The following is a 12,726-nucleotide window of genomic DNA, read 5'->3' as shown; positions in this document are numbered from 1 at the left end:
GGTAAAGATTCAACTTGTCGTGCTTAGTGGAAAAAGAATCCTGAGTTGCATCCAAAGAACACCATACCTACTGTGAAGCATGGGGGTGGAAACATCATGCTTTGGGGCTGTTTTTCTGCTAAGGGACTAGGACGACTGATCCATGTAAAGAAAAGAAGGAATGTGGCCATGTATCGTGAGATTTTAAGTGAAAACCTCCTTCCATCAGCAAGGGCATTGAAGATGAAATGTGGCTGGGACTTTCAGCATGACAATGATAACAAACACACTGCCCGGGCAATGAAGGAGTGGCTTTGTAAGAAGCATTTCAGGGTCCTGGAGTTGTCTAGCCAGTCTCCAGGTCTCAACCCCATAGAAAACCTTTGGAGGGAGTTGAAAGCCTGTGTTGCCCAGCGACAGCCCCAAAAAAAATCACTGCTCTAGAGGAGATCTGTATGGAGGAATGGGTCAAAATACCAGCAACAGTGTGTGAAAACCTTGTGAAGACTTACAGAAAACGTTTGACCTCTGTCATTGCCAACAATGGGTATATAACAAAGTATTGAGATGAACTTTTGTTAGTGACCAAATACTTATTTTCCACCATAATTTGCAAATAAATTCTTAAAAAAATCAGACAATGTGATTTTGATTTCTCATTATGTCTCTCATAGTTGAGGTATACCTATGATGAAAATTACAGGCCTTTCTCATCTTTTTAAGTGGGAGAACTGGCACAATTGGTGCCTGACTAAATACTTTTTTGCCCCACTGTATATCACAAGGTTGCGTACAATGCTTTATGAGTAACTTCACACTCTTAAAAGAACATATAGGTCTCAGGCTTCACTCTGGTAATGGGATATTGTAAACTAGAATTTTTTATGACCTGACATACTTGGTTTAAGGATCTAACATATTATGCCACTTGGGAAAGAGAAAAAAAATTAGCTCATAAACAAAGATGAACACGACCAGGGGCAACATTGAGAAATAGTACCTCCAAGTCACCTCATGTATGTCAAGTGGCAAGAAAAGTAGATGCTGATAAAGGAATTCCATGTTTAGACCCCCAGCTCTTAAAGGATCAGAGATAAAGGGCAGAAAATGCAGGCATAAGAAATGTAGTTTCAAGTTACTCCATGTTGGTTTCATATTCTCTAGCTTAAAGTCCAAGCTTGAAGTCAAAGTCTGCTTTAGTATTAAAAAGAAAAGAAAACCCTTTACCTGGTAAATAAAATGAACAGTGCTTATTATTAGCATATTGTATGCTCACAAAGTAACGTATATGACAAAGATTGAACAGAAAAGATGGAAAGAAACTGCATGCATTGTTACCAGACAACATACAGTATAGATATAGTCTACAGTAGTTATACATCATTTTTATAATTTATATATACAACCACATAGTTAGCTATGTATTAAAGGGGTTATCCACCATAAGGTGATTTTAGTACGTACCTGCCAGACAGAAATGGACATGCTTAGGAAGGATCTGTGCTGGTCTTGGGGCTAAATGGCTATGTCATGAGATTACCATAACACTGTAGCTAGCTTTTTTCTTTTTTTGACTACAAATCCCACAATTCCATTTTCCTCCCTCCCACACATCAGCCACCCCACCCATTGAAACATAAATGAGCTGCAACCATTCAAAAGACCTGTGGTTTTCAATCAGGGTGCTGTTGCATTAGTTGCAGATTGATCTCTCTCTCCCACCAAGTGATTGCTCCACCCATTAAAGCAGACAGGCTCCCTGTCATCTGCTGACTAGCGAGTCAGGTTTTGGCTGCATTGCAAACTGGGAAAAATCTGAGCTGTTAAAAATAAATATTGGAGTGAAAATCACATAAGAATTGTGAGAAAACTGTCACACACAGGTACAGACACTATATTATCAACTACACCAACTTTATAGCCCCTGTAGCATAGTCAAATAAAAAAAAATCCTGGAATACCCCTTTAACATCAGTTTAGGGCTGATTTGCTAAAATCTGAACATTTACAGAACACCCAGATATCATGTGACCTATTGCCAGGACTAGTACATTAAGAAGCATTGCATTTACTGTATTTAAAAATTGGTCAAGCAGATGCCATAATAAATGTCTACCATGTTTACCTGCAGTCCAAGTGACATAGAGCTGCAAACTGTTCACTACGGTAGAGTTATATGAATACCAGCATGTCCATAGAATAATCCCATTGTGTAGTCTGAACTTGTATATTACCAATTTGCATGAAACCAGTATCATTACCATATTGCTTTATAGTGATCAGAAGGACTTACACCTCATGAGATAGTTCTATAATGTATATGAGCATGGCTCAAGCTACACAAGTGATGCATCCCTTAAAGGTACGTTCACACCAGAGGATGTTTTGCAAGTTTTTTTAGCTGCAGCAGGTTTTGAAACCTGCATTGGGAAACTCGTAAATCATCCACCCTTATACTAAAAAAATATTTTACTGTAAAGGATATATGTTACTATAAAATATTTAACAGGAAAATATTTATCCATAAGACTTATGTGATGCTGACAAAATGTAAAAATGCACTGTGTAAAGAAGGTGTATCCTTTGTACAGTAGTTCTGCACATTCTCTTTTTATCAATATAACACTTTCCTCATCTCTACAGACTGTGTACGTTATTCAGTCACCGTAATTAACATCAACATGTTGCTCCATTTTTTATTTCAAATGCCAACAGCCTAAGCAGATTTAGTTGCATGGTTAAGCAGTTGCTTACAGATGTCAACATATGTATCACTGTACATGTATGCTGTCATACAAGATGTACTGTAAATATAGCACAAAACAGGCAATGTCTGTTTCTAACTTAGAAATCATTTTGTACACAGTTGATTGTATACAGTCCTGCCATTGCCCCACTTTAATCTTAAATAGGTGAGATTTTGAGAGCACTTGTGATGTACTCTAAAAAAATCCATCTGTCTGCATCTAGCTGCATATCCACAGATTGCTATGCTTTGGTTTGTTCTATTCTTCCCATAGCTATAGGTGGCACTCATTTTGGTCCCCATTATGCTAATATGGTTCTAGAATGTCAAGTGTGGAGCCTCTACTGCTCAGTTCTCAACAGAGAGAGTGCTCAGGTCATTGGCTCATTGAAAACCGAGTAGTGCTGACCACCCACTTGACAGTCAATGGACTGAAATGCTATCCATATACTGGCAAGGGGGCAGTCTCAACTGCTTGATAATTAAAGGGGTACTACTTAGAGTGCTTAGGTTCAAAAACCATTAAAGGGGTAATCCGGTGGAAAACTTGTTTTTTTAAATGAACTGGTGGCAGAAAGTTAAACAGATCTGTAAACTACTTCTATTAAAAATCTTTATCCTTCCAGTACTTATTAGCTGTATGCTACAGAGGAAATTATTTTCTTTTTGAATTTCTTTTTTGTCTTGTCCACAGTACTCTCTTATGACACCTCTGTCCACGTCAGGGACTGTTCAGAGTAGCATATGTTTGCTATGAGGATTTTCTCCTGATCTGGACAGTTCCTGAGGCGGGCATCAGGTGTCAGCAGAGAGCACTGTGGACAAAACAAAAAAAGAAATTCAAAAAGAAAAGAATTTCCTCTGTAGCATACAGCTGCTAAAAAGTACTGGAAGGATAAAGATTTTTTAATCAAAGTAATTAACAAATCTGTTTAACTTTCTGGCACCAGTTGATTTAAGAAAAAAAAAAGTTTTCCACCGGAGTACCCCTTTAATGGGTTGTGAACCTGAGCACTCTAAGTGGTGGTGACTCCCCAACTGACAATCTAGACCCTGATTAACATGACACTTGCTGAAATAAACTAATTAAAATGATGGGAAAGGGGAGGTTAGAAGAAGAACATGAAACTGTAGAGCAGTGTCTAGAAGTGTTTACTAACAGAAAGATTTTGTGAGGACATCATGTGTCCTCTTTAATGTGGGAGTGACTCCAAACCCCTTCCAAAGTATCATCAGATGGCTTATATAGGACCTGTCATGTTAAAAATGTAATGCTATCTGCCGGTAGCATTTTATAGAGCAGAAGAAGCTATATAGCTCACTATAGCTATATAGGTTTTTGAGGAAAGTTTAACTATTAATAAACTTCTGGGCTTTGGAGTCCAGTAGAGGGTTCTACTCCGTAATTGACAGCCTTCCCTGAACAAATTTACACAATAATGGGACCGCCCACTGCCTAAAGTGGACCGCCCAAAACCTAAAATGAACAGAGATTTATATTAATATATTACAGGTTGTACTGCATCTTTTACCATCTTTTACTCAGCGTCTTCTGCATTATTACATGCTGCCTACAAATAGGACTGCATTTAAATGTGACAGGTTCCCTTTAACTTGAAGCTTTTCGGTCTCAATGCAAAATCTGTAACAGGGGCCCCTTAACTTCATATTACTGTGGAAGGAACTTTTAGCCACCTAAGAGTAGGCCTAGGTATAACTGTTATTTGCAAAACCCCTATAGCTATGCCACTGTGTTCAGTTTGCACAACACCGGTGGCATTGCCCACCTGGGTGCAGGTGTGGCATAAAATATCTCCTTGTAGGACAAGCCCTAAGGCTGTGTTCACTTGTTGGACTGTCCGCACGGAAAATCTCCATGCGGACAATCCAGGGACTGTGGGCAGCGGCATGACCACATGGCAATTTGAACATGTTAATTCTTTCTGCGGACACAGAAATCAGAATTTCCATGACAGCAACATCTGGGTCGGAAATTCCGCCGTGTGCACAGTGTAGCAGAATCCCATTGAATTCAACAGGACTCTGCTGCAGCGGAATCTCTGTGCGGAGTTTGGCATGGAAATTCTGATGTGTGAACATGGCCTAACTCTGGCACTACAATATGTCTATTTCTGCCCCTCTCTTTAGTCTCTTCCGTGCCTGCAACAAAACAGAATATGATCAAGTCTGATTCTTGGCAGCAGACCTCAAAACAATACAGACTATTTTTGTGTTAACCACTATGCAAGCTTAAAAACATTAGTACTGTACTCCTTTGATACAAAAATTCTTAAACTCAAAATATCCACTGTATCTACAAAATATGTAATGTCTACTGTTTACTAGTGGTACTATTTCAAAGTAAAAACAAAAGTTTGGCATATATTGTGCATAATAAAATCCTTCTTTTGCGTTATGCCTTATATTAACACTCCAAACATCAGATGTCTAATATAGACAATATTATTTTTTTTTACAAATCTGAATTTAATAAAATTCAGTACAACTAAACTAATATTGAAAAGGTATTGAACATCCTTTTTTTAAATGACTTTTTATAAACGGACAGATGATAACAAAATATACAATTATTTTACAAAATAATTGATTAATCATATGCTTTGTAAATATCACTTTAAAAGCAATGAAAAAAAAAAAACTACTAGTAGGTTACTCATGATAAAGTACAATATTTTATTTCAAACACTTTATTTTTACAGCAAATGTATGACAAAATGCATACTATGCATCTAAACCATCAAAAAACTATGGTAATATACCAACTAATAATGCAGTATTAGTGATGTTTCGTATTTATTAAACCAATGTGTGTATAGTGTTCCTATCTCTACATATGCTTGAAAGTAACTGCGTCATCTCCAACCAAAATTAAATTGAAGTTATAAAAAGGTTCCTAGATAGTCAGAAAATTCTTGAAAAGAACCAAACTGACTGTCATATTCTGCCTTCATACAGTGCAAGACCTGTTTTAGCAAAACTATTAAACAAAGAGTTAATAAATAGGCCCCTCATTCAGGCCTGTATCTTTCCAGGATTGAATGTTTACAGGGATAACTCACAGCTATTTTATAGTCAAAGGGACTTCAAAAATTGAAAGACTGAACTAAAAATGTCATTGGAGGTAAAAATGTACTATCTATCCACATGTCCAAGTGGTAGTACCAAGATCTTGCTGAAAATGAGCCAATATTCCATTTTGCTGACATGTTGAGTTGTGTGTGTGTCCTGTCTTCCATATAGCAGAGCATTGTCCAGCATTATAAAATAAACATATGGTTAATGTCTAACCCACAAGATTTGCTCATGGTCTTCTTTCATTTTAGTTACCTCAGTAAAACTAAACGTGCATGCTAACTTTTACCACTCAGACATGTATTTGGCAGCCTGAGAAATGACAGAGCTGCAGTGGACCTTTGAAAACTAGTGACCATAGGAAATTAGGTCTGGCAGGGATTTAACCCTTCATGAATCACTCTGGAATGGTTTTTGGAACAAGTGTTCTACACATTTCAGATATGTTTGACATCTAATTAGTTTAAAAAAACAAGAAGCCAAAAAGTACTATTATTCCTCAAAACAAAATACCTGCAAGCAGCAACAAGGTCCTAACTTCAACAAAACAATTCTACGAGTGGACAGAAAAGCTTATTGACAATACAACAGAGTCACAAAAGGAAAACAAGGACAAAGTGTATTCTTTTACTCCGCGTGAGTCTTCTCCATTTGCAGACTCTTAAGAAAAAAAACCTAAGAGCTGAATAACAATGGCCCTAAACTAATTGTAGGAGGTATATAAGAGAATTTGCCTTCAGCTTGATCTGTAATAAGTTACAGGAATCCTCACTTCACACAAGGCAGCTCAGCCTACTCATTTATTGTCTATTATGGCAAGCTCATCCTCAAGTGGAATTTTATTGCATACCATTTTATTGCTTTCATACCTTTTTTTTTCACTATGAACTGTTTTATTGAGGGGGGAGTGACAGTCTGTAAAGAAATGCCCTGAAAATCAGCAGAAAATTAGACTTCAAGGAGTCTCAGCAATTAAGGCTCATCTCATTATATGTGACAGTTTTATTACTGGTGGCCCTTGTTAACACATTCAGAATGAGCAGGGAGACAAGTGTACAACTTTGGATTACGGTAGTCACTTCACAGCTTATATTTGTTTCATTGTATTAAATAAACAAGAACATTATATATATATATATATATATATATATATATATATATATACATACACACACACTGTGTATAAACTTTAGATTGTAAGCTCTTTTCAGATCTCCCTTCTTACCTTATTTAGATTATTAGACCGGAATACACTTCACCAGAATATATATTATCAATATTCAAATATATCATTATGATACTGAATGTGCATAAATATACAACATGTACAAGATAACACAGATTATACAAAATATGTGATGGTAACACCTACATTCGGTTAGTTCTCTGGCATGAAGTGTGAAAACAGCATTCTGGTATCACAGATGTGTTTTTCACACTTGTGTCATATCTTCCTCTGCCTGAGAAAGCATGCTGATACCACAATAAAACATTTCCTCTAGCACAGGGTTTATATTAGATGATAAACCCAGCCATAGAAACAAGTCTGCCTCCCTTATATGAATCACATACACAGGATACTTTATTCCAGGCAGTGTCTCCCCTTCCACTCCAGCTCTTTCTCCCTCTCCATATTTTCCTTTAATGACCCTTATACCTTCCTATGTTCCATTGTGTGCTAGAAACTGTTCCTCTTTCCAGGCTGCAGTATCACTTCAGTTCCAGCATGTTCACCTTTACAGCACAGTCCTATATTATCCCTGGCTACTTTTATTCTTTCCAGATTTAACATTGCTATAGGTGATGAATCTCAAGTGAGCATTTGGTCAATAAAAAGCTTTCCCTTCAGACCTGATTACCAAAGACAGTAAGTAAAGCCCTGCATACACTGGCACAAGTCCCAAGTATCATAAACTACATTATATGAATGTTCTTGGGTTACTAAATCACCTAAAGCTACATCTCCAAGCCTGCTGTAATGTGTACTGAATGTATAGGCAGCACTGCACAATCGATGACCTATAGATGTACTCGTTTTACAGACTTCATATAAAAAATGAATATTCATCATTACAAATATATAGCACTATATTCTAAATATTCGCGAAATCGCTAAGTGCCGATATTCGGCAAAAAAATTTCCATTACGAACATTCGTGCTCAACACTACGTATAAAATACTATAACAGTAGCATCAATGCCCTATTATTTGATCAAGGACCTTGTTCAGCCACGTGTGAACACATGCAAACTTGTGCTGCAGTTAAGAAGTGAGATCATACAGGAATTGACTTACCTCTGTAGGATAATTTGACCCTTGGCACGTTATTTTTGACATTCTGACAGTTCGCCCTCGTTGTTATCGATACTCCAAAGAAAAGAAATGCAATCCCAGTAAAAGAGCCCATGCTGAGGTGCAGTTAGATCTGTAGGTCCCTTAGGCAGCTCGGTGCCCCTGCTGCAGTCTTGGCTCAGTACAAGGGGTCTTCCAACTCGTGAGAACAGGTGACTTAGGTCAGCCTCATTGCAGCAGTCTAGGTAGAAGAAATCCCATCATCTCTCCTTGATGTGCAGGCGAAAGATAGGAAACTTCAGAGATCTGGAGGAAGAATAAGGCAGCAGGCACTGGATAATGAGGCACAACTGTTGTGTGGAAAGCAGAAATGAACCAGTGCTGCAGTGCTGGAGCTTAAAGATCCAATTGTTTCATAGGAGATCTGGTGGAAGAAACTAATCCTGTGCTTCAGTAAGTGTGTGGGAGCTGAATGAGTGGAGAATGCACAGAAAGGAGTCCAGAGAGCAGTGCTGCTGACTTTTCCTGTCCACATGCAGAGAGATGACACAGGATCTCCCAGACAGGTTTTCCCTACTACAGCAAAGGCAAACTGACAATGGGAGAACAGGCAAGCTCAACCCACTGCCTTTCCCTGCTGTCAGACAACACATGCAAAAACCATCTAGGAGAGATGAGAGGAGGGAACAGAGACCTGCACCAAGCATGTGGAAAGCAAAGCAGACACACATTTACCCAGTGTTTCCTAACCAGGGTGCCTCCAGCTGTTGCAAAACTACAACTCCCAGTATGCCCGGACAGCCTCCGGCTGTCCGGGCATGCTGGGAGTTGTAGTTTTGCAACAGCTGGAGGCACCCTGGTTGGGAAACACTGCATGCCCACTGCATGCATTACCTACTACTGTAGTTTTTGCACACTTGTAACTTGGTTGCATGGTCCATCCTGTAAACTAAGCTTCATTGCACATTTCATAGGCATAAAAGTATTTCAAGGGCATCTCCATAAACTTTATGAGCTCATGTACTATAAGTCTTAGCGGTGTAAAACATTGTAAATAGGTCTTAAACATATTGCATATTCATCCAGGTTTTTATTTTCTCCATGGAAAATGATGCATTTAGAAAGGGTTTCATGTTTGTGTTATTGTGCTATTGTGTTCTTTTAACAAGGTGGAACTCTATTTATAAATACACTTTTGTCTTGTTTTAATAACGTGGGAATATGTTTGTAAACACACTTTGTGGTGTTTCAACAAGGTGGAAATAGTTCTATTTGGATGTGTCATGAAGTGTTTATTAAATATTCTAAGTAAATTAAAGTGTCAGCAATGTGTAGATATGTTTCTACATTTTTGAAGCATGTATCTCATGGCTTAGACTGCGTTTATATGGCCGTCTAGACCCTGTCAAAAAAAAAAAAAAAGGAAACTAACGGATGAAAACTGATGTTATCCATTTGTATCTGTTTGGATCCGTTATTGTTCAGTTAATAAACCAGACATTTTTTTTGTTCTGAGCATGCTCAGAAGTAAAAATGGATCAAAAAACGGATGCAAAGGGATGACATTAAAGGCTCATCCGTTTTCCTTGTTAATCCGACTTCAGTGTTAAATTTTCTGCATCCGTTTTTTCTTAAATTTTTATTGATGAAAGAAAAATGCAGCATGTGCCGTTTTTTCTGCCATCAAAAAAAAAAAAACGGAAATGAGTGCAGATGGTACAAACGCATGTAAACGGATTGTAAAAAAAAAATCCCATTGACATGAACAGGATTTTTTTTAAACTGTTTTTAATCCGTTCACAGCCTGCAAGAAGGGAACCGAAACAGGGATAAAAAAAAAACGGGGACAAACGGCTGTATGAACGCACCCTTAGGGGAAAAAAAATTGCAGACACCCCCCCCTTCTTTCTCTCTATTTTAACATCTAATGTGGAAATGATACTTTTTATATATGGCCCCCTCCCATGCCTCTTTTAAGGGCCACATTTCCTGCCAATCCTGGTGGGAATTCTCTAGTTAGTGTTCTATTCAAGACAAGAATCGCTCTGATGGGGATTAGAAATTATATTTGCTGATTCTCCACAGGGTTCTAACAATTCCAACCTATCTAGACACTTGCAGCCTCCTCTAAATCCCTTGATTATTTCATTAGTCAAATTACACCGGTCTTAGTTCCCTCTGCTAGACAAGGAAGCAAAAGGTTTGCAATAATGTGTCAAATCCCCTTTCAATGGAAGAGATACAATTTTCCATGCTATGCTTCTAGTCAATTACCCCTGTAAACATGGGAAAAGTGAGTCTTTCACAAACAAGATAGTCAAAGCAGGTTAGAAGTTTGCCCCAAACTGCAGGGGCATTGAAATCACGTAATCTAATTGCAACACCCTGTAACCCTCTTATGTCAGTGCATGGAGAAAAAAAAACACTTTCACCCTGGCAGGTCACATTTTTAAAGGGGCATAATTGTGTGATTTTAATTAATCGGTGATAGAGTCTAATACTGTAAAGACTTAATTTCATGGTGGAGGAAAACCCAGCGCATCCTGTCCTCAGTGCTATTAATGGCTCACCATAGTACACAATAGGGGAAAATGCAGTGTTCACAAACTCTTCTGCTTCCTGGCCTATACTCATCACTCCCACGGTTTTACATCAGCCAAATTCAACAATTCTATTGATCAATGCTGTAATTGTGAAAATAAAGCAGTGGTTGTAAAAAAAAAAAAAAAAAGTTGATTTTGGTGATTCCCACACTTGTTATATTTAGACACGGAATACTTTCATGCTTCAGGCATTGGATTAAAGGTCTTCAATGACAAGAGGCTCCTGTCTGCGTTGCAGGGATTACCACAGACATTCACTCTGTAAAGGAATTCATGCCATTTTGAGATTATTTGCTGCGTTTGACTAATTAATTTCCCCTCCATTATACAATTCAGCAAATGGTATATACAGCGCAAATGATGCTCCGTTTCTGGTTTAAAGCTGAGAATACCACACTAAATATGCAAATAGAGCCATTACATTACATTACAGCTATCATAAAGTAAGGTCACCATTCCCAATTCTCTGCCACACATTAGGGAATCAAAGAATCTGTACATGAGAGTCATTTGTTCAGTGTCTAGTACATAATTACTTGTAGCTTTAACCTTTCCGAGTGTGTGCATTTTTCTGAGACAAATACTGCGTTTAGCTTATGTTGCTGCATTATAAGTTAATACTATACACACCGCTCTGTAATAGATGACATGATGAAATCTTCACCAGATTTCTTAAAGTGGTACTCTGGTGGAATTTTTTTCTTTTTCTTTTAAATTAACTGGTGCCAGAAAGTTAAACAGATTTGTAAATTACTTCTATTAAAAAATCTTAATCCTTCCAGTACTTATTAGCAGCTGTATGCTACAGGGGAAATTATTTTCTTTTTGAATTTCTTTTCCGCTCTCTGCTGACACCTCTGTCCGTGTCAGGAACCACAGGTCTTTTGAATGGATGCAGCTCATTCATGTTTCAATGGGCGGGGTGGCTGATGTGTGGGAGGAAGGAAATGGAATTCTGGGATTTGTAGGCAATAGAAGAAAACTCAAACAGGAAATACCAGTTCACAAAAAGCTAGCCACAGTGTTATGGTAATCTCACAACATAGCCAATTAGCCCCAAGACAAGCACAGATCCTTCCTAAGCATGTCCATTACTGTCTGCCAGGTACGTACTAAAATCACCTTGTGGTGGATAACCCCTTTAAAAAGACCTAAAAAAAATGGAGTACCCCTTTAAGGGTGCATTCAGACATGCAATTCTCTCATCTGTTCTATTTTATGGCTTCAGCCAGATGTGCAAATGAAAGGAATAGTATATGTGTGTTTTTTATGGTTTTTGTTTTCTTGTTAAGGCATGTAATTCTTTAATCATATGTTTTGAGGATTCAAGAAAAAAATGCCAGAAAGACACACATACACAGACATACACACACACACACACGCACACACATACACACACACTTACTTTTGCACATGCAATTTTTCAATGGGAGGAAAAAATAGCACAAACTAGGGGAAACAGGACCATAGGCAATGCACAATGCATACTGCCTTTTGGAAAAACTGCTTTCTCAAGGGAAAAAAAAACTATAATCAAACAAATCATTGGATATATGGGGTTTTGTATTTCAATATTTACTTCTAGGTAACATCTGGAAGAAGCATATTTTTTCATGTGCACATTTTATTTTTCAGTGCCATGAACTTGAGGTATTTTGTATTGTGTTTTTCTTTTTATTAGCATTTTTGTTATTGTGTTGTCTTTTTTGTCCTTTAGAGAGGCTTACTGAGAAACTCAAGAAACAAATGCCATACTCAGAGCATACTGTCTTCTAAAAAAAAAAAAAAAAAAAAAGACTATCCCAAAGAGTTACAAAAACTACCTCCACCTGCCTTGATTGATTGATCTGTCTGTATTTTATCTCTGTGTAGTTCTATAAATCACCATGATGTGATGAGTGATGATTTGGAATCCTAAGGCTAAGTTTCCACTTGTTTTTTTTTCTGGCAGTTTTTGGATATCTGCCACTGCAGTTTTTGAGCCAAAGCCAGAAATGTATTCAAAAGGAATA

General features: G+C 37.7%; 1 protein-coding gene across 1 annotated transcript in view; it reads right to left on the bottom strand.

Annotated features, from left to right (window-relative positions):
• The window catches only part of SEMA3A (semaphorin 3A), a 265,980-nt gene extending 257,221 nt beyond the window's left edge, over positions 1–8,759 (bottom strand). The window contains exon 1 of the mRNA XM_056573400.1: positions 8,115–8,759. Coding sequence (XP_056429375.1) covers positions 8,115–8,226 — 112 coding nt within the window. The 5' untranslated portion in view covers positions 8,227–8,759. The remainder of the gene's footprint in view (positions 1–8,114) is intronic.
• Positions 8,760–12,726: the final 3,967 nt, after the last annotated feature.

The sequence above is a fragment of the Hyla sarda genome, chromosome 4, assembly GCF_029499605.1.
Source record: "Hyla sarda isolate aHylSar1 chromosome 4, aHylSar1.hap1, whole genome shotgun sequence".
Classification (NCBI taxonomy): domain Eukaryota; kingdom Metazoa; phylum Chordata; class Amphibia; order Anura; family Hylidae; genus Hyla; species Hyla sarda.
This window is presented reverse-complemented; position numbering and strand designations above follow the sequence as displayed.